Below are 23,051 nucleotides of genomic sequence, written 5' to 3'. Positions count from 1 at the left end.
TACCGGTATTATAAGTTTGGGAATGATCATCCGGATGTTTGAAAACAAAGTGGTAGCCTATATAAAGGAGCATAAAATTCAACAAAGAACACAATTTAAACATGCGCACATTACAATATGTATTTCCTTGTTAACATTGTCTTTCTTTCAATCTACCCAGACCAGCACATCCAGTATGCCAGGATCAATCACCCAGTAATTTCTTTTTTGTAAGCGCGTGTAAACTGAGTTAAATATTCCAGCTGTGTTATGACCATCTAATATTACTTTCCATTTTTCAGCATAATGTCATTTCATTTTTGTAAGAGAGCGTATAAACTGATGGTAACCTGAGCTAAATATTTCAGTTATATTATTACTATTTACTGCAACGTTTTTGTTCAACTTGCTGAAATTGTTTAAATTTTGTGGTCATAAATAAATTAATAACCAAATTACTGCCTGACTTGTTTGTGTTGGATCTAAAACTATCTTGCTAGTATTTACATGTATGCATTTCTGTTAACATAGGGAATCTTAATTCAAACACTGTACTCAGATCAAAGAAAAGCAAGTCTTGTTTATTCAACTGAGGATTTGTTTAATCCAGTGTTTCTCAATCCAGGTCCTCGTGTTTCCTGTCCTGCATGTTTTAGATGTTTCCCTGCACCAACACAGCTGATTCTAATTAAAGGTCCTCATTAGCTTGTCACCAAGGTCTGCACAGCTCTGTTGATGACACAGGTACTTTTATCACGGTGTGCTGAAGCAGGGTAGCATCTAAAACATGCAGGACAGGGGCCCATGAGGAACAGGATTGAAAAACACTGGTCTAATATAAAATGAAAACAAATGAAATTGAACCTCAAATTATGAATGAAAAAATGATGAAGAAAACTACATTTTGTCCTCCATCTTCCCACAAATGTCAATGAACTTAGATAACTGGTCATCCCTCTTCCTTTCCCTCTCCTCCTCCTTTTCATCCAGCTCCCTCAGCCTCTCTTTTTGTCTTTAGTCTTGAAGAAAGTCCAAAACTTCATTTGTCCTTTTTTTTGGTTTTCTTCCCTCCGATTGAATGAATGAATGAGTGAATGAAAAACTTTATTTTGAACATGCTAAAAAAAAGAAAAGAGAAATATATATATATATATATATATATATATATATATATATATATATATATATATATATATATATATATATATATATATATATATATATATATATATATATATATATATATATATTTAAACCACAGAACAATAGTTAAATAATAAAAGTTTGTTGGTCGCTCCCTGTTTGTAAAGGAAATAATAGAGCCGTTGAAAAATCATCACGGGACAACAGTTTCTGAATTTAAATCACCAGTGGGCTATGTATTTATACTTACAGGTGAACTTTCTTCTCACAGTCGCACATGGTTCCTTTTCCTCCGCCCCCTGTTTTGTTTACATTCTCCCTGGTAACCTCCTTTCATGTCACAACGCAATGAACTGTGGGTAATTCCCTTTCCCAGAGTGTGCTGGGATGCTGACTTACGGGAAGGGGGCAGTAAGGGCTGAAAATGGCTGCCGGGAGCCCTCGCGCACTTAACCACTTGAGGAATGGGACAGCCCTAAGCCCTTACGCAAGGTGCGGGAGCGCGCACGTAAGTCTACGAGTCTGCGAGGGTGGAGATTGGGATTGGGCCACTTATAGCAGTGGCAAAACCCTTGGAAACATTTGTTCACGTACCGTATTTGTATTTAAATATTAATAACAACGTATTATTGTGTCTATATTATGTCTTGTTGATCTTGAAAATTTAAAAAGAAAAAGTGAAAGATATAAATAGCCTGGGTTGAAAATGAAAGACCCAGTAATAACAATACAATAAACCACAGAACCATCACCTTTTCTGAAATGTAGAACAGCCCAGATATATTAGATTACTGTTAGTTCTGTTGTTTTTAGCTGGTTTACAGAGTTATTATTGTTATTTTGTATAAAATCAGAATCAGAATCATGTTTATTTGGCCAAGTCAGGTCAAACAAGACTGGGAATTTGACTGGTTATTTTCGCTCACTGTACAGTAAATAGACAAATGACTCTTATCAACATATATACAACTTTTTTTTTTAAGTGAAAGGTGCAGCAGTATGAGGCATACATGGTTATTGAAAGGTGCATTGTTATTGTTGTATTGTTATTGAAAGGGTTGTTGTCCACCTTTTATATATTCTGATTCTTTTTAGAATAATCAGGTTTATTGGACAAGTCAGGTCAAACAAGACAGGGAATTTGACTCCAGTTATTTTCGCTTACTGTACAGTAAATAGACAAATTACAGCTCTTATTAACATATATATAATTTGAAAAAAGTGAAAGGTGCAGCAGTATGAGGTAGACATTTGAAAGGTGCATGTTACAGCATGTGATCGTGGTTATTATTATTATCATTGTTATTGCACAGTGGTTGATTACTCTGAGACTATGAGTGATGAGAGTTCATCAGAGCAACAGCTTGGGGGAAGAAACTGAATCTGAAAGCCAATAAAGCATTTGCTAAAGTTGGTTTATGCTTCTTTCCTGATTGTAATATACGCCAATAGTTGTTGTCCACCTTTTATATATTGTGATTCTTTTTAGCAAATACTTTTCATAATAATCATAATAATCATAATCAGGTTTATTGGCCAAGTCAGGTCAAACAAGACAGGGAATTTGACGGTAAATGACAGCTCTTATTAACATACAGTATATACTTTTTTTTTTAAAGTGAAAGGTGCAGCAGTATGAGGTAGACATGGTTATTGAAAGGTGCATTGTTATAGCATATGATTCAGGTAATTATTATTATTATTATTATTGCACAGTGGTTGATTACTATGAGACTCTATGAGTGATGAGAGTTCATCAGAGCAACAGCTTGGTGGAAGAAACTGAAAAGAAATAGGATAAAAACAAATAAATAATTAGCTAAAGTTGGTATATGCCTCTTTCCTGATTGTAATATACTCCAATAGTCCACCTTTTACATATTCTGATTCTTTTTGGCAAATACTTGTAAAGTTACTTTTTTTTAAGTTGTTATTTACCAGGAGTCACTGAGTGCATCATCAGACCCTTCGTGTTTTAGGTTCCCAGTTGTGAGTGTGAAAACACTGCAACGATCCTGTCTCCACATGTTAGATCTACACGGCATGCGGAACCACTTTCACAATGAGTCAGAGCCGAGCGGAGCGTTGTCAGATCTACACATGCGCAGACACCCGCGCAGCTGCGCCGAGGGCTGCGTGACTTCCTGCATGAGGGGTTAGCTTGCGGCCGTGTTTGGCAGTAGCATGTAGAGGTGAGCAGAGGACTTTAAAGCTGCTGGAGCGGAGTTTCCTTGAGAAGAGGACTTAAGAACAGCCAGTGACAGTTTCCCTCGGCGACATGGACTACTGGGTGGGTGTCCCTTCACTTTTTTCTTCCTTTTTATGTAATTTTCTCACTTTCATAACACAGCATGAGGGGGTGATCACTTGTTTATCAGTATTGATCATGTGATCTTGCTCAGCTCAGTCCCAGCTGTTTACTCTGATGGATGCACCAAAAACCCCACATGATGTTTTTGACAGTGACCCCTGTTATCAGAGTTTTGAGTTACAGATTTATTGCTTTAATTGATACTTTGCCCCCTGAAAAACAAACATAAAGGGGGCTACTTTATATTTATATCCCTATAATTATTAATTATTATGTGCTTTCTTTGGTGGAAGTTGTTAAAAGTCCCTCCTATTGTTTATTGTTAGAAATGCAGGGTAAAACTGGAGATCCTGTTCAACATAAATCTGGAGGAAGTTTAGACAATGTGTTTTTTTTCATGGCAGTTCCAGGAGGCAGCTGTTTGGATTTGTTTGGACATTTTTTTATTATAATTGCACAATCAGCTAATCAGTAGATGGACAAAAGAGTCAGCAGCTCCTCTGGCAAAGATCTGCTGCAAGTGCCCCCTCAGCCACAAATGTCATTATTTCCCCCCTGAAAGTCTCTCTTTAACTATTTAATTTGTAACTATTTAAATCTGGGTTCAGTGAGCGAAAAAAAAATGAAAACAAATTCCCTGTCTGGCATTAAGGCAACTACAAACGCATGGAGTGCTGCTGGGTGTAAAAAAGAGTATACTTCAGGTGCTCTTCGGCATGGGGATCCAAAAGATTCAAAAACAAATTAGAAAAACCGAGGCACTCAAGAAGTTAGAAAAATATAAAAGGCCTTTATTAAATCATGGCTTAGAAAAAGTTAAAATGCCACATTTTTTTTTAACTTTTTCTAGGCATTTTAACTTTTTCTAAGCCATGATTTAATAAAGGCCTTTTATATTTTTCTAACTTCTTGAGTGCCTTGGTTTTTCTCATTTGTTTTTGAATCTTTTGGATCCCTGTCTGGCATGTTCATACTTGGCCAATAAAGCTTATTCTTATTTTTCTCCATCTTTTTTTTTTTTTTTTTTGATGTTGCCTCTGTGAACATGTTGTGCAGAGGAGTCTGTTGTCCCTTGATGTTATTCACAGGAGGTTACCTCAGGTTTCCCTGAGAACATGGCCTCCCGAGAGGCAACAAAAGCTCTGATTTCACAACAGTCAAACGTGGTATTGTGAGGAGGGGGTGTCGCAGAGGAATGGGCGTCCACCGCTCAACAATGAACCCAGACAATACTGGTACAAGAGCCTTTGTTTGAACTTGGTTGAAGTTTTCCTGAGGGAAAGAGGAGACTGAAGGCTTTGGAGGAGCATGGGCGGGCCCGAGGGGGCCGAGTACGGGCTTGAAAATGTGCTGCTTTAGAGAGCGGGGCTCGTATCTTAAGGTCATTCTTGCTTTTTCGCTGTCATGTCAGATAACAGCATATCTAATCTTGGGTCTGCAACACGTGGCAGTGATCGCGTAAGGGCTTTTGCACGTGTCACGTTGTCGTGAAGACTGAAATCAAGGCAGCGATTGTGCTGGTGACTTACTTTCCATCGGTGCGGATCTTGTCAAACCTGAATGAGAACATGCAGTCCAACAGGCAGGTATGACAGCAGTTGGCAGAGCAGCCACTCCTGCGGCTCGCCGGTAGCCGTCCACCAAAGATTTACTGGAGAACAAGTGGACAAACAACTCTTGATAACTTAATAATTCATCACATGTTTCCAGGAAGTGATGTGGAGAAGCTTATTGACACACTAGACACTATTTCCTTTACAAAACTGTGCTGTTATGCCACGTTTATGTCAGGCTTCACACATTGTTATTTCTTAACTTGAACCTTAAACTTTCTCCATCTGATTGTGGATGAGGTGGCATGTCCTCACTATCAAACTGCCAGATATCACGTTGTAAAAACCCCACCAGGGGAGAGATAACGGGAAAGATAACTTTGCTGCACTTATGCAACTGCGTTCATTGAGAATACTGTGTTCTAAAAGCTAACTGAGATTTTTCTCAGTCTCAGCTTTTACTTCCAGACAGAAAACAACTATTTCTGGGTGTATTGGTGATTAAGCTTAGGAGTAGTCATCATTACTTGCTCGGTCTATTTTACTGACACACTTCCTGTCTTGTCTAACCGTGACTGGTTGCAACACATCCCACAGCTGGCTGGATGTGTTGTTACCAGTTTGGTCAGTGGGAGGATCTTTGGCAGTGAGTCGTCTCGTTAGCTGAGAGCGTTCCCTCACTCTCGCCTATTGACTGAAGGACAGACTTGTCTTTTCTTCTCCAAAACGATTGTGTGATGGCGTCTGATGTAAGTGCTTGAACTGGTAACGCAGGCTTAATGTGACTGTAACTAACAATTATCCATCAGTGGTATAAACACTAGGGCTGGGGATCAATTCAAATGTCAAGAAACGATTTGATTCAGATTCTTAAGATTCAGAATCGATTATCAAGATTTGATTAGATTTGATTCCGATATTGATTTGGGTTAGTGTTATTAAAACTGTTTTTTGAGCTGTTGCATGAATTATATGACTGTAGTTATGCAAAATATTACTACTAGTATTATATTGAGAAGCCAGACATGGTTAACAAACTAGTGTTCCTGGCAAAGAATCTGTAACTACTGTGCTGTAACTACCTCTGTTCTGTTGTGCATTTTCTGCATACTGTTATGTTGTCATACGAAGAATATAAGATGTTGCACTTGAATGCACTTTCAATGTTTCACCTTCCACCAGCTACTGCATTGGTTATTTATCGTTAAAGCGGAGCTACAGTAAAATATTTTGATTATTATTTATTATTGAGTGACTTTATGTTAATGTTGATGACTGGCAGTGAGTTCTAATCAATAAAACTGCACTCTTTTGATTTCTGCTTGGTTTTCACCGAATCCGTAGTCATATCGTATCGTATTGATATCGAGATATCTGGCATGAATATCGAGATATGAAATTTTGTCCATGTCGTTCAGCCCTAATTGAGATTAAACAGCAAGTATTGCAGCTAATGATGCTGTAAGGACCAATCACCTCCCTGAATGCTGATAGAACTGCTTTCAGAAACATAGGGGGTCAGAATTACCAAACAGATCCAGGGAGGAAACAGACGGATGAAATCGGTTTTATTTTTTCCCACATTCCGTTTTTATTTGTTCCATTTTCGGTCTATTTTGGTTTTTAATTTTTGAGCATTTGGTTTTTAGCATTTTTTTTGCAAATGTAACCCCAAGACAGTATATAAAGTAATGAAATATAGACAATTTATGCAATTATAACCTAACACTTTAATGTTTTCATACCTTTAAACATATTTAAAGGCAAAAACATGGCACCAGTTATTCTCGTGTCCAACAAAACATTCCTTTTTTGGGGATAAACAAAAAAATAACCAAAATTTGTAATGTAATGATGAAAAAAAAAAAATAAAAGAAAAAAAAATCGATCTTTAGACACATGAATCGATTTTTAGGAATTAATATGAGAATCGATTTAGAATTGGGAAATCCATTTTTTCAACACAGGCCTAATAAACGAGATGTGTTGTTACTGAATGCTTGTCCCTGACCTCTGACGCGGGTGTCGGTCTGCAGAGTGCCTTGGAGGTGTATAAGGAGATGCTGCTGCTGTACCTGGAGGAGGGCCGGCGGCTCGTCAACTCCCACTGCGCCCACCTGGAGCCGTGGCAGATCATCGGCGTGTCAGTCATCACCACGGTGGGAGTCGTCTGGATTAAAAGCTTCCTCTTCCAGCAAGAAAGTAATCCTCCACACATGATGCACGTACACAGAGATGATAACGCGACCCCAGAGGCCTCGCAGCTGTTGTTTGATACACTTTTCTTCTTCAGTTTAGCAGATTGTGCTTTGCTGTCACATTCTTTCAGCATTGCTCGTGTTTGCCTGCATGTTCACTCGCTATCTCAAACTATGAACACTTTTAGGAGGAAAACATTCCTGTTCTCCATCTTTGGCAGTTTGTAACTTTATGACACAGTGTCCTGGCCGCCGGGCTGATGGCTGTAAGATCTGTTATCAGTAAAGTATCTCATGGCCATATTTCTTGAGCTGTTTGGAGAATAAAAGTTATTCAGAAATGAATAGAATAGAATACCTTTATTGTCATTATACATGGGTACAGTGTAGGAATGGGCGATATTTTACCGTTCACGATAAACCGTCAAAAAAATTCACCACGGTAAGAAGGAAATGAGCCAGAAAGAAAGAAAGAAAGAAAGAAAGAAAGAAAGAAAGAAAGAAAGAAAGAAAGAAAGAAAGAAAGAAAGAAAGAAAGAAAGAAAGAAAGAAAGAAAGAAAGAAAGAAAGAAAGAAAGAAAGAAAGAAAGAAAGAAAGAAAGAAAGAAAGAAAGAAAGAATAAATTCCCGTTGATACGTGTTTGTGTAACAAACATGGCGGATCTGAGTCATTCCAGTTTTGCAGTACAGGTGTAACTCATTTAATTGTTTTTTATTAATTCAATTTAATTGGTGTAGTTTAGTAGTATTTAGTATCTTCTAGAGCAGTGTTTTGGGGGCTCCAAAGACTGAATGTGGTGATAGATTTATACTTACAAAGGTGGAGTTGAATTGGTATTTTTTTTATCGTCATTTTTATTGTTATGGGGATAAATGCCAGAAATTATCGTGATACATTTTTTAGTCCATACCGCCCATCCCTAGTACAGTGAGATTAAAAGCAGCATCACCTCTCAAGTGAAAGAGTGCAAACAATAAGAAATATAAAAAATATAAAAAAGGTTAAGGTGCATTTTGAATAGTGAAATCAAGACCTGAGATCCTATCTACAGATAATAACATAACTACACATGTGGTGGAATATTGCACAGATAGTCCGGGAAAAAGTATTGCACGGTATAAAACAGTAATTGCACATGAAGTTCATTCACATTTTGTTCAGGGCGGTTATGGCTTTAGGGAAAAAGCTGTTTTTCAGTCTGTTAGTTTTTGCCCTGACGTCTTCAGCACAATTACTGCCAGAGTCAAAGAGATGCACCATCACTTCTAGACTTGGCATGTGATTATTGGTCAGAGTCAGCAGTTAGATTTTTGTCTGCCTTGTCTTTTTGGTTAATAGGTCTCGTGTCCCGAATCAAGAAGAGATGCTTTCGACTCCTCAGGAAAATACCCTTCGTTGGTGCGACGGTGAGTGCCAGTGGTGAATCTGTTCCTCTTTTGCTCATCAAATGACTCTCATGAGTCACTCTAGGATGACTTCATAAGCAGTGGGTTAGGACGGGGAGGGGGCGGGGGGGTAAGACCTTTGACATACTTTGCATCAGGCGCTCTGGATTAATGTGCTCATTTCTTTACTGTTACTTAATCTCGGTTCACTTCAGGGCATAACATGCTGACGTTTAGTTCCAGCGTTGTTTGTGTCGATGCCAAATGTTTGAAGCAAATAAGTTAACGGTAGTCTCTCCCTCTTACATCAGATCCAGCGGCAGTTGAGCAAAGCTCTGGACGACATGTCTGTGAGTCTGTGCACGCTGAAGGAGGGGATGAGCTACACCAAGGTGCTGCCGTCTAAAGGTCTCTCTGAGAACCAAGTGACGGACAAAATCAGAGAGTACGAGACCTTAAGTAAGTGATTATCCGAATTCCAGCCTCCGTACAGCTGCTTGTCAAAGGCGTGTTTCTCATTCCACGTGTACATTGGTGGGACGTGTTCCCTCTTTGAGGAGAAATGTCTCTGAGGAAGCTGATGTGTCGCTACAGATGAGGTGAAGTGGGAGAAAGGATGTGTTTCTGGTGCCGTGTACTGGGGCGACGAGTCCCTGACCAAGCTGCTGGTGAAGGTATGCATCCTTATACAAGCGTCTAGACCAGGGGGCGGCAACCCAAAATGTTGAAAGAGCCATATTGGACCAAAAACACAAAAAACAAATGTGTCTGGAGCCGCAAAAAATGAAAAGTCTTGTATAAACTTTAGAATGAAGGCAACACATGCTGCATGTTTTTATATTAGTTATAACTGGGGGAAGATTTTTTTTTCATTATGCACTTTGAGATAAAAGTCGAAATGTAGAGAAAAAAGTCAAAATTTCGAGAAAAAAAGACTAAATGTCGAGATTATGTTGAAGTACAATTTCGAGAAAAAAGTCAAAATGTCGAGGAAATAGTCAAAATTTCATGAAAAAAGTCAAAATGTCGAGGAAAAAGTCGAAATGTCGAGGAAAAAGTCAAAATTTCATGAAAAAAGTCAAAATTTCATGAAAAAGTTGAAATGTCGAGATTAAAAAGGAAAGGAAAAGGGAAGAAAAAAAGAGGGAAAAAAAGAAAAGAAAAAAAAAGAGAAAAAAAGAGAAAAGGAGGAAAAAGAAGGGAAAAAAGAAGAAAAAAAGGGGAAAAAAAAGGAAAAAATAGGTCAAACATTTTTGAAAAAGCTCCAGGGAGCCACTAGGGCAGTGCTAAAGGGATGCCAGTTTTACAGGGGGGGTGATTTTGACCGTTTTTATTTCAGGGGGGATGCCATCCCCTCTCATCCCCCCTCAACTCCAGAACTGAGTGCGAGCCTTCGACACGGACGTGTGTCTCCGTCACGCTGCGCTTACATTTCAGGGTATTTGACACCGGGTTGCCGACCCCTGGTCTAGACTGTATTTTATTCAAAAACAACCTTGAAAGCTTTTGGGACAAAGTCGCTCTTTTGTTTCGTCTCATTAGGTATTTTTTCCATCTCAACTCACAGTAAACATGTGGCGCTTCTGTATGTGCTCTTGTTGTTCAGGTGTACGGGGATTTTGCGTGGAGCAACCCTCTTCACCCCGACATCTTTCCCGGAGTGAGGAAGATGGAAGCCGAGGTTGTCAGGATGTCCTGCGCGCTTTTCCACGGTGGACCGAGCTCCTGCGGCACAGTAGGTCCCATCCACTGTTAAACCCAGAAAAGCTTTCAGTCGTGATGGAGAAAACGCTGATTTCATTTGATGCCTCTCCCCCCCGCCTCGTCCAGGTCACGTCAGGGGGCACGGAGAGCATCCTGATGGCCTGCAAGGCGTACCGGGACATGGCTTATGAACGCGGTGTCAAATACCCTGAAATGTAAGAGCAGCGTGACGGAGACACACGTCCAGTACTGGAGTTGAGGGGGGATGAGGGGGGATGAGGGGCATCCCCCCTGAAATAAAAACGGTCAAAATCATCCCCCCTGTAAAACTGCTATACCCCCTTTCCATCCCTTATGTCATTTCATCAATGAATGTGGTTTTACTGCTATTTCAACATTTAGAGTCATCACCAGAAAAATAACTTATTTGACAATTTTCACCTGTTTCAAGTAAATTTTCACTTGAAATAAGTAGAAAAATCTGCCAGTGGGACAAGATTTATCTTCTTATTACAAGCAAAAAAATCTTGTTCCACTGGCAGATTTTTCTACTTATTTCAAGTGAAAATCTGCTTGAAACAGGTGAAAATTGTTGTTTTTTTCCAGTGATGAATCTTGTTTCAAGTGTAATAAGATTTTTTTTACTAAAATGAAACATTTTAACTAGAAATAGGAGAAATATTCTTATTTTGAGTTTTTGCAGTGATCCATTTTACTTATCCTGTGAAGGACAGAGTCATATTGATAAGTTCAGAAAAGTGTTTTTTATTGTTGTGTTTTGATGTATTTGATGTAAGCCCAGTGGATATTTAAAGCTTACAGAAGGCTGCATTTAACTGCTGCTATGTCATTCCTGCAGTATTTCTGCAGGTGTTTTGGTCACTGCTATTATTTGTAATATATTATATTATTTGTAATCAGCACAAACTATCTGTCCCCATATGATAAAACCCACCATCCCCCCTGATTTCTTTTTACAACTCGAGTACTGCTCGCGCTTGACTGTGTTTCTGGTTTCTCTTCGACCTTCCGCAGCGTCGCACCCGTCAGCGTCCACGCCGCGTTCGACAAGGCGGCGCACTACTTTGGGATGAAGCTCGTCCACATTCCCCTCGACAAGAAAAGCATGAAGGTGGACGTGAAGGTGGGAGCGCGCGCGTTGCGATCGACCGCCCGCTACTTTTGATTATTACTCATTCCCCGTGTTGCTTGTCCCGCTCCAAGGCGATGAGGAGAGCCATCGGCAGGAACACCGCCATGCTCGTCTGCTCAGCGCCGCAGTTTCCGCACGGAATCATGGATCCCATTGAGGAAGTGGCCAAGGTCAGTGGCATCACGTTTCCCCCTTAAACGGGTCCCAAATAAATACAGGAAGGTCGAACCTCTGACACTTTCTCCCGACGCGCTGCAGCTGGCCGAGCGTTACAACATCCCGCTGCACGTGGACGCCTGTCTGGGGGGTTTCCTCATCGTGTTCATGGCCAAGGCCGGCTACACGCTCGCGCCGTTCGACTTCAGGCTAAAGGGAGTCACCAGCATCTCAGCAGACACGCACAAGGTGAGGACGGACATTTTATTTATTTATTTTATTAGTTTGCACACAATAAAAGTAACACTTGCCAATCAAAATAGTAAAACAAATGTGATAGGATAGGTCAAAAAGCCAACAGGCTTATGCAGCGAAACCTCCCCTCAATTTAGGAAGTAAAACAGTAATTACAAAAAATCAAAAACACAACAAGACGAAGACTATAAATAAAAAACTAAGAAGGTTAGACTACATAGTTACAGATCATCAACACACAAAAAAAACAAACAAACAAAAAAAAAATCAACAAAGAAAACTTGTGACATTTTTTAAATGTGAATTAAATGAGATGATACATTTCTTTTAAAAATATCTAGAGAAGCAGAGCTTTTATAATGTGAGCTTTGGAGTTCCATTCCTGTTACCGCGATATCTGAGGGAAAACTGGCCGTGTTTAGTTTTATAAAAAGGAAGATGTCTAGTATTATATGAATGTATTTGAGAATTATATGTGAAAAAATTACTAAAAGATAGTGGTAAAGAAAAAGGCAAAAACATATGTTTGTATAAAAACACACATATCTGATCAATATTTATGTCATATACTGAAAGAATTTTGAGTTTTCTGAACAAAGGAGTAGAGGGTTTCGTAGAGTTAGAAAAAGTTGCATTTATTCCTCTCATGCTCAAAAATGTCTCTCTATTGTTATTGAAATCACTCATAGTTATAATATTTACATATATGTACCAGTGGTGGCTGGTGCTAAAAATCTTTGGGGGGGGGGGGCAATCTACCTTGGCATACATACGGGTGTAACGGTACACAGAAGTCACGGTTAGGTACAAGCTTGGTACAATAGGGAAAAAATAAAGGTAGAAAATAATATTTTGGTCCTTTTTAATTTTGAAAAATGTAAACATTCAACAATGGCTTATTGGTCATAAGTTCTAGTGAAGCAGTTCAGTTGGAAAAAGAAAACTGAACATAAAGTCAGTGTTTATCATTTTAACAAGTCCACTGTTATTTGGTATTGTTTTTTTCTTCCTGGTTTGGGTTCAGTTTATTTTACACATTAGAGAGAAGAAAAACATGAACATTTCCATTGTTCTGTCGGGAAATCATATTATTTGAAAAGATAACGTTCCTTTCTTTCAGATATTTGATAATATACACCATCAACTAATATTATTCCAAAAGCAAGTGTTAGTCAACCTATTTAAAACAAACATAAAAATCTGGTCTGTGTAGTTCAGTTTGATTTTCTAAAAAAGACGGGGAATGAATTGTCCAAACACATTAAAAACAACAACATACGAGTCATGATACTGATCTCGTATTTGTTGCTGATAACTGAGTTTCTGGGACGCACACGACTGCGTCCCTTTTATGAATCTAATTCAAACCAATTAAAAGATCCTCAGGTCACGTGCTTATCAAATGTTCGAGAACTTACACTTGATTCTGTTTGACCGGCGCCCCTTACTTCCGAGAGAAAATAAAATAAAATAAAAAACATTTTGGAACCGTTTGGAACCGAATAAATATTTAAACAACATTTAATTACTATTGACAGTCACCCACAGACTGAAATACGAGTATTAGGGCCAAACTAAGACACAAAAAAACATTTGAAATTACGAGAATAAAGTCATAATATAATGAGAATAAAGTCGTAAAATTACGTGAATAAAGTCATAATGTTGCGAGAATAAAGTCGTAATAGAATAAAGTCGTAACATTACGAGAATAAAGTCGTAACATTACGAGAATAAAGTCGTAACATTACGAGAATAAAGTCGTAACATTACAAGAATAAAGTCGTAACATTACGAGAATAAAGTGGTAATTTATGAGAATAAATTCGTAATATTACAAGAATAAAGTGGTAATTTATGAGAATAAAGTGGTAATTTATGAGAATAAATTCGTAATATTACAAGAATAAAGTGGTAATTTATGAGAATAAAGTGGTAATTTATGAGAATAAAGTCGTAATATTACGAGAATAAAGTGGTAATTTATGAGAACTCTAACAGGAAGAGCATCTTCTCCCTGTGTTAAAATTAGGAATATTGAGCATCTTGTGAAGTTATATTTATATATTATATATTACGACTTTATTCTCACAACATTATGACTTTATTCTGGTAATTCTACGACTTTATTTTCGTAATTTCCTTTTTTTTTGTCTTAGTTTGGCCCTAATACTCAACACAACACCTTCTTTAAATAATTATTTGCATCTTACATGTTTTTTATTTTCTTTTTCTTTTATTCTTCTTCTCTAGCGCCCTCTACTGAACATCTGCCACTGACATGTACTATCTGGTAGTTGGCCATGTTTGTAGTTCCTTCAGTTCTGCGTTCTCATGGCGTTGTGTTTCTCCTCAGTACGGCTACGCCCCCAAAGGTTCATCAGTGATCCTGTACAGCGACAGGAAGTACCGTCAGTACCAGTACTTCGTGGCTCCGGACTGGCAGGGCGGCATCTACGCGTCGCCGTCCGTGGCGGGATCCAGGCCGGGAGGGATCATCGCCGCCTGCTGGGCCACCATGATGTACATGGGGGAGAACGGATACGTGGACGCCACCAGGAAGATCATCAGCACCGCACGCAGGATCAGGACAGGGTGAGAGGGCCGGGTTACCGTCACCGAGGTCTCTGAGGTCTCTGAGGTCTCTGAGGCCCCTGAGGTCCCTGAGGTCCCTGAGGTCGCCGAGGTCTCTGAGGTCCCCGAGGTCTCTGAGGTCCCCGAGGTCTCTGAGGTCCCCGAGGTCCCTGAGGTCCCTGAGGTCCCTGAAGTCTCTGAGGTCTCTGAGGTCCCTGAGGTCTCTGAGGTCCCGAGGTCCCTGAAGTCTCTGAGGTCTCTGAGGTCTCTGAGGTCCCTGAGGTCTCTGAGGTCCCCGAGGTCCCTGAAGTCTCTGAGGTCTCTGAGGTCTCTGAGGTCCCTGAGGTCTCTGAGGTCTCTGAGGTCCCCGAGGTCTCTGAGGTCCCTGAGGTCTCTGAGGTCCCTGAGGTCCCCGAGGTCTCTGAGGTCCCCGAGGTCCCCGAGGTCCCTGAGGTCCCTGAGGTCCCTGAAGTCTCTGAGGTCTCTGAGGTCTCTGAGGTCCATGACATCCCTGAGGTCTCTGAGGTCCCTGAGGTCCCTGAAGTCTCTGAGGTCCATGACATCCCTGAGGTCTCTGAGGTCCCCGAGGTCCCTGAAGTCTCTGAGGTCTCTGAGGTCTCTGAGGTCCCTGAGGTCCCTGAGGTCTCTGAGGTCTCTGAGGTCCCTGAGGTCTCTGAGGTCTCTGAGGTCTCTGAGGTCCCTGAGGTCTCTGAGGTCTCTGAGGTCCCTGAGGTCCCTGAGGTCTCTGGGGTCCATGACATCCCTGAGGTCTCTGAGGTCCCTGAGGTCTCTGAGGTCTCTGAGGTCCCCGAGGTCCCCGAGGTCCCTGAGGTCCCTGAGGTCCCTGAAGTCTCTGAGGTCTCTGAGGTCCCTGAGGTCTCTGAGGTCCCCGAGGTCCCTGAAGTCTCTGAGGTCTCTGAGGTCCCTGAGGTCCCTGAGGTCTCTGAGGTCTCTGAGGTCCCTGAGGTCCCTGAGGTCTCTGAGGTCCCTGAGGTCCCTGAGGTCTCTGGGGTCCATGACATCCCTGAGGTCTCTGAGGTCTCTGAGGTCTCTGAGGTCCCTGAGGTCTCTGAGGTCTCTGAGGTCTCTGAGGTCTCTGAGGTCCCTGAGGTCTCTGAGGTCCCTGAGGTCTCTGAGGTCCCTGAGTTCTCTGAGGTCCCCGAGGTCCCTGAGTTCTCTGAGGTCCCTGAGTTCTCTGAGGTCCCCGAGGTCCCTAACAGCTTGTCCACACTGCATGCGAGCGTCCGACTGTCGCGCCGAACTGCGTGGCATCGGACGCGCTCTGTCCACACTGAACGCGTTATCGGCCCCACGTTCTACCACGTTCTTTTGATTGACAGCTGAGACTCGCCTTTTAAAAGGCTGATTTATGGTCCCGCGTTACAACAACGCAGACCTTACGGCTTGGGGTACGCGGCGCACTCACCGAACGGTGCGCGTCGCCGCGTACCCTACGCCGTAGGTTACGCCGTCGATTTTACGCGGAACCATAAATCTGCCTTTATTCACCCGCCCGAGACTCTCCTTTTATTCGCCCCACCAACCGCCCGTGCGCTCGCTTTGCCAGCTCTCTGTCCATCTCCCCCCAGCCAGCTGCCACTTTATTGAGGTTTTTGTGGTGAAATGAGGAGGAATCATAAAGATAACTTCTCATTTCAACTAACTGGATCAGCCGTTCCTCATCCATGACTGTTTCCTACAGCACTTTCAACGCAGGCGGCAGGAAGAAAATAGAAGCAGGTCTAACGTCCGACCAAAGTGGGGAAAAAAACGAACAAAATAACGGCGTGTGGTGACGCAATCAAACAGCTGGAGTGAGCGGCGTGTTCGTGGTGTTAAAGCAGCAAACATGATGTCAGCATGTCAGATCATTACTGGGATGTGGGGAAAAAGCAGAAAACACGAGAAATTATCAAATAGGTACCAGATCTTGTTGGATCCGGCACAAATTAAGCCCTAATAAGATTAAGATAAGATTCTTATTATTTTATCAGAACCTTCCAGCTCCTTGGCGATCTCCCTCCAGCCAGCTGCCACTTTATTGAGGTTCTTGTATTGAAATCACTGTTTCCTACAGCGCTTTCAACTTTTTTTTCAACTTATAACCGGCTTTCAACGCGACCGACGGGAAGAAAATAGAAGCAGGGCGTGCGACAAAAGTCCAGCTCAAAACGGCGCGCCGCATCGCGCTGCGTCGCTCGCAACCAGTGTAGACAGTGCAAATAAAAAATAAAGCAATGGAACTGTTTTTGACGCTGACGCTCGCTCGCGTCGCATGCAGTGTGGACACGGTGTAACATCTCTGAGGTCCCTGAGGTCTCTGAGGTCCCGAGGTCCGCGAGGTCACTGAGGTCTCTGAGGTCCATACCTGTCAAGTCTCCCGTTTTGGCCAGGAAACTACCATATTTCCGTACTCTCTTTCGTATTAGTATTTTCCCGTAAATTACTAGCCTCGCGAGAACTACCACCTGCTCTAGCCTGGATGGCAGTTCTCGCGAGGTTAGTGGCGACAACGGGAGCAAACTCAGAACAACAAATCATAGAAATGGATGGATGGATGTAACGAGAGAGAAGATATTTCTGACAAAAAAGAAGAAGACTTGGTGTAAATATCTCTAAAAATGGGAAACCTAATTTACTTCCCTAAAGAGGAGATACAGAAATGTGTCTGTGTCATCAGTCAGTGAATGCCAGAGAGCCACATGAGTGAAAATGACAAATAAAATGTAAATGTTTCACTTGAAGAAAATCAATGTCTATATAAACTGAAAATATTAAAAATAAATAACTGGGCTTTAATTCACTTTCATGTTTTCATTTAGGCCTTATTATAGGAATTACATACATAGGAATGTCCACAGCATTTCAGTGTCAACAAAGGTCGGCCTATCAGGCTATGAGCACATAATTGTAGTTTGTAAGGGTTTGACAGGTACCGTATTTTCCGCACCATAAGGCGCACCTTCAATGAATGACATATTTTAAAACGTTTCCATATATAAGGCGCACCGCATTATAAGGCACACTAAATATCTGGTAAAATACCGTACTATAGTGGCTGGGGTTGAGTTACGTATCTACCTGATGGAGCTGCGCTACAGGAAATGCTACAAAATCCTACAGCAAATGCAAAAAAAAAAAGAACAAGAAAAGTACCGTATGTCAAACTTTATTAACAAAATAAAAACCAGCTTTGCTCCGTCTCATCAAAGTCGCCATTATGCGAGTCAGCGTCGCTGCTGTTGTCTTGAACGTCTGAGACGATTCCTGACGTTTTTAGCGCCGTTACTTCTGCAACACCAACTACATTACCCACAATCCCCCTGACTACAGTAACAGAAATTACCGTAATGATCATATATAAGGCGCACTGCCGGTTTTTGAGAAAATTAAAGGCTTTTAGGTGCGCCTTATAGTGCGGAAAATACGGTAGTTATTTTGAATTTCTTGTAAACCTATCTTAAAATGTAAGATAATGGACCTCGGTTGGGCCGGTGGGACCTTTATGTTTAAATCCAAAACTTGACAGTTATGCTGAGGTCCCTGAGGTCGTCTGTCTCTAACACTCATCACCTTCATGGTTCATTCTTTCTGTTTTGTTTTGGACAGAATTGGCAAAGTAAAAGGGATCTTTGTGTTCGGCGAGCCGGAGGTGTCCGTGGTGGCGATCGGCTCGGACGTCTTTGACGTGTTCCGCCTCTCAAACGCACTGACGTCGAAGGGCTGGAACCTGAACACGCTGCAGTATCCCTCCAGGTGGGTGCGGACGCTGACCCGCCGACGGTCCAGACCGTGACATGTGTTCAGAAACTGAAACCTCTCCTCTCCCGCAGCATCCACATCTGTTGCACTGTTCTGCACACCCAGGCGGGGGTCGCTGAGCGTTTCATCAACGACGTCAAGGAGCAGGTCGCCATCATCATGAAGAACCCCAAAGAGAAGACCACAGGAATGGTGGGTCGTAGGGCTGGGGATCGATTCAAATGTCAAGAATCGATTCGATTCCGATTCTTAAGATTCAGAATCGATTATCAAGATTTGATTCGATTCGATTCCGATATTGATTTGGGTTAGTGTTATTAAAACTGTTTTTTGAGCTGTTGCATGAATTATATGACTGTAGTTATGCAAAATATTACTACTAGTATTATATTGAGATTAAACAGCAAGTATTGCAGCTAATGATGCTGTAAGGACCAATCAGCTCCCAGAATGCTGATAGAACTGCTTTCAGAAACATGTGGAGCAGAATTACCAAACAGATCCAGGGCAGCAAACAGAGACGGATTAAATCAGTTTTATTTTTTCCCACATTCCGTTTTTATTTGTTCCATTTTCTTTCTGTCTATTTTGGTTTTTAATTTTTGAGCATTTAGTTTTTAGCATTTTTTGCAAATGTAACCCCAAGACAGTATATAAAGTAATGAAATATAGACAATTTATGCAATTATAACCTAACACTTTAATGTTTTCATACCTTTAAACATATTTAAAGGCAAAAACATGGCACCAGTTATTCTCGTATCCAACAAAACATTCCTTTTTTGGGGATAAACAAATAAATAACCAAAAGTTGTAATGTAATGATGAAAAAAAAAAAAATACATAAATGCCCCCCCCCCCCAAAAAAAAAATCGATCTTTAGACATATGAATCGATTTTTAGGAATTAATATGAGAATCGATTTAGAATTGGGAAATCGATTTTTTCAACACAGGCCTAGTGGGTCGGCTCTGTCTGGGTTAATCTAAAACCTGATAAGCTTTCATTTCTCAGCTTTGGAAGAAACTAGAACCAGGAAACAAAAATCAACCTGTTTTTTTTCTAATCCATGATCGACTTTGCCCTCATAGTTGTCACTATACTTTCATTATTGATCATAATAGATCTAAGTGCCTTTAAAATGCCGCTGTAGTGTGTGTTGCTATAGGCTTGAAAGATAAAAACACTCGTCATATCAGCACACGATGGCTTATAACCACTTTTAGTTTCACATTTCCAAACCTCGTAAATCCTCTCAAGTGAATCAGAACATGCAAACTGTTTAATCCCCGTGTCTGTTGTTTGCTCTTCTAACGGAGCATTGGCATTCTGTTTATTTGTATAAACACATGGAGGCAAGTCAATGGTTGTTGTGAAAGTTTTACATGGCAGGTAAATGTCCCTGTCACAGTCCAGCCGTCTGTCTGCTCCGTAAATCGCGTTTACAACAACATCCGGGAAGGTTGAACGCAGCCTTGATTTCTGTGTCGGGAACCGAAGCCGCAGTCTGAGCAGTTCAGAGATTCACTTCATTTCAAATGGAGGGATTTAGTTCTCAATAGTGGCATATTTTTTGTCACTTTTGTTAATGATTTATCTACCTCAGACTAGGGCTGGGCGATATGGACCAAAAGTCATATCTCAATATTTTCTAGCTGAATGGCGATACTCGATATATATTGATATTTTTTCTGTGCCATAATTGGGGTTTCCCCCAAAGCATTACAGCATAGCATCTCTGTTAGCTTCATTTTTTTCTGAGGCAAACCATTAAAAAAAAACAGTCAGTTTTAATACAAAGCCTCGTGCCAAACGTCACACAGGTTCCTTTATTAACAGAGGTCTGCACAATATCAAAATGTATAAAACAAATGAAATAAAAATAAACTGCCTGCATATATAGAATAAAAATGCTTCTTGAATAAAATAAAACAAATATCCCTTTCCTGCATAACAATTACATTAAAATGCACTGTGCAATTAATACAATGTAGACAGTAACAGGCAGACTTTTCCACTGATGTTGACAGTTGTGCAAATAACAAAACATTTGTGCAAATCTCAAATAAAACATTCAAGTCAATTTGTCACAAAATAAGCTATATCAAAATCAAAAAATTATTTTTGTATTTATTTATTTTTTTAATCGATATAAACGATATTGTCTCGTACCATATCGCGTTTGAAAATATATCGATATATATTAAAATCGCGATATTTCTCCCAGCCCTACCTCAGATTTTAACATTCGGCGTTGTTTGACTGTTCCAGGCGATCTTGGTGTATTACATTTCTGTGACAGCGACGCAACACAAACCAGGGCTGCTGGCTCTACCTGCCCTGCTAGTGTTATTCACATTGTCAAGGCTGAGTCTGTATAACACGAATAACCAGGGTTTCCTTATGCAAGCGGATGAAAACAAGTCACAGTACCACTGAAGTCATTTCTGATTACTATCATTTCCTGAAAAGCTGCTTAAAAGCACAGGCTTTGAAAAGGTCGGTTGGCTGCGTGTGTAAGCTCTTTTGTTTCCTCCTGTTGTTCCAGGGAGCGATCTACGGCATGGCGCAGTCCATCCCGGACCGGTCCTTGGTGACGGAGATCTCCCGAGGTTTCCTGGACTGTCTCTACAGCACAGAGGTGCCCGAGTCGAGCACCAGCCACATGAACGGCAACGGCAAAGCCCAGTGAGGACGGCCCGGGCCCTCGGCCCCCCGAACCCCCGCAGGGAAGCCTGCCGTTAATCGCTCAACGGTTGCCTTATTTTGCATACCCACTCTTGTCTGGAAAACATCTGCAACGCTTTAGAAGCACAAGCCATTTCTACTTTTAATCAGCCCGGAGGGAGTCGTTCCTGCCGGCGTGGCTGCACGGCACTGAGAGGAAGGGACTGGGTCCGGACGACTTCTAATCTTTTAATTGACCTTAATTATGTCTCAGAGAGTGTGTGTGTGTGTGTGTGTGTGTGTGTGTATTTGTGAACTCTTTATGTGTGCAGGAGTTATTTAGTTTTAGGGTTTCATTTCAACTTAGCATTTTGTTTAATGCTCACGTCTCATGTTTCTCTCACGTACTCAGTAACAAAACCATTCAGTTTTTATTTTCTTTGTACCTCCTTGTTGTCGGAACATTTCAGCTCATTGTCGGCGACCAAGCAGACACACAAACCACTGAGGACTGGTGGCGTCGCGGCACTGCCCCCTAGCATGAGAACGATGCACTGCTGCAGCCCGGCTGCAGGCATCAGTTCCAGGTTTCATCATGCAGCACTTCTCTGGTGTGAAAGCACCGCAGTGCCCCGACAGCAGCACCAGGTTCACCCCAAAACCACTTGAAGCTACGCTTGTAGTGTCCGTTAGGTGCACGAACATGCCAGGCAGTCGGCGCTCATTTTTGTTTCAAGCATTTGCAGAGTTTAGTTTTCCGGGGGGGGGGTTTAGTTAACAAGGGCTTTGAATGTTATTACTAAGTGTCTTTAATTGTGAATGAGGGAGAACGAGGGCATTACCGTTTAGTTCAGCTGGTAGAATCCTAAACTTTTTCACTTACTCCAGAATTGGAGAATCAATCAGAGATTGGACACATGTCGTCTTACCAGACTTGACTGAAGGTTTCTTTTTCTTTTCTTTTCTTTTTTTAAACCACTTCTGGTCAACTATATTGCAGATACTGTCAAGAAACCTAAACTCCATATTCTCTTTTTTTAGTCCACATCATCACCCAATGCTTCATGTTGTTGTAATAATTTGTCTCCTAATTCAATCTACCTCAGTTTTTACTCGAAATGCAAAATGGCATTTATTCACCCGCCGAAACATTCTGACAGCGTGACTGTTTTCTGCGTCGAACACGACAAACTTTACAGCTCAGACGGTTAATTAACCACCAGGTTACCTGCAGGACCCCACTCAGAAAGGGATCAAATCCACTGTGACTGAGGCCTCTTGATTTCTTACCCCCCCCTCCCCGGGAGAAACGTAGTTTCTGCGTGTGAATGTGTAATTATCAGATTTACAAATCCAGCAGAATATTTTGAGACATTTAAAAAGGTTGTCAACATATTTTACCACCCAAAAGGACACGTTCCCTCCAACAGTTCACCTGCTCTTATGTTGTTAAAAAAAGTTTTCTTCTTTTTGTATTTGTGCAATATAGTTTTCCTTTGGAGTAAAACAAAAGGGATCACCGTGCTAATGATGTTGAAACCAGAAGCGAAGTAGAGGCGTCTAGTCAACTTTGTTAGCACAACATGAGCATTTCTGTGACCACTAGTTTCACATCAGTCACTCGTCTTCTTTTTTGTATTTCTTTGTGTGTTTTTTGTTTGTTTTTTTAAAACATAATGTGGGATTTTAAAGAGCTCGGACATGAATGTATTAAGGTTGTTTGCATGTATAACTTCCCCATCTTTTAGTCTGTGCTGGATTAAAGGACTGATCATACACCCCTGCTAACTGATTAATCACCTCTTCTCCATCCAACCTGAAATACTGTGTCCAGTGACAAAGGCTGCGAAAGTGACTCGTGTCTTTGTTCTGGAGAAATAATAAACGCTTGTGATAAATGAATAACTGTTTCAAATAAAAACTTTAACTTTTAAATCCTTTCTCAGCAGGAACATTTATTATCCACAGCTCTTTCACACACATCTTAGTGTAAGTTTTTGATATTTGGCATGGTGTTAGGTATGGACATGAGGCTTTCAAAAACCACCGCAAACAAATTGGGATGTCCCCCTAGTGGCTGGTTTGCAGAAAATTAAAAATGAATCAATAAGCAAGGGGATAGAGGCATGCATTGTAGGTTTTCGTGAGTTTAAATATGCACAGCTGATGTTTTATGTGTGTTATTTTAATAGAATCCTATTCTTTCACTG

The 23,051-nt window shown here is 41.0% G+C and overlaps 1 protein-coding gene across 2 annotated transcripts; it reads left to right on the top strand.

The window, feature by feature from the left end:
* Positions 1–3,277: 3,277 nt before the first annotated feature.
* sgpl1 (sphingosine-1-phosphate lyase 1) lies at positions 3,278–22,776 on the top strand. 2 transcript variants are annotated; one of them, XM_061746169.1, is made up of 14 exons: positions 3,278–3,412; positions 7,023–7,188; positions 8,524–8,591; positions 8,882–9,029; positions 9,165–9,244; positions 10,177–10,305; positions 10,401–10,489; positions 11,310–11,418; positions 11,499–11,597; positions 11,686–11,832; positions 14,195–14,433; positions 18,022–18,168; positions 18,246–18,366; positions 20,723–22,776. In XM_061746169.1, exons 1-14 carry the CDS (start codon positions 3,401–3,403, stop codon positions 20,864–20,866), a joined length of 1,698 nt encoding a protein of 565 aa, XP_061602153.1. In that variant the 5' UTR covers positions 3,278–3,400; the 3' UTR covers positions 20,867–22,776. The 2 variants fall into 2 exon arrangements, with proteins under 2 accessions (XP_061602153.1, XP_061602154.1); XM_061746170.1 differs by lacking the exon at positions 3,278–3,412 and adding an exon at positions 5,604–5,735.
* Positions 22,777–23,051: the final 275 nt, after the last annotated feature.

Source organism: Cololabis saira, chromosome 17 (genome assembly GCF_033807715.1).
Source record: "Cololabis saira isolate AMF1-May2022 chromosome 17, fColSai1.1, whole genome shotgun sequence".
Lineage (NCBI taxonomy): Eukaryota > Metazoa > Chordata > Actinopteri > Beloniformes > Belonidae > Cololabis > Cololabis saira.
This window is presented reverse-complemented; position numbering and strand designations above follow the sequence as displayed.

Excerpts from the sequence above, each read along its gene's own strand:
- sgpl1 (XM_061746169.1), top strand. Across the intron at positions 8,592-8,881 it reads TACCCTTCGTTGGTGCGACG|ATCCAGCGGCAGTTGAGCAA; the intron begins GTGAGTGCCAGT and ends CTCTTACATCAG. Across the intron at positions 10,490-11,309 it reads GGTGTCAAATACCCTGAAAT|CGTCGCACCCGTCAGCGTCC; the intron begins GTAAGAGCAGCG and ends GACCTTCCGCAG.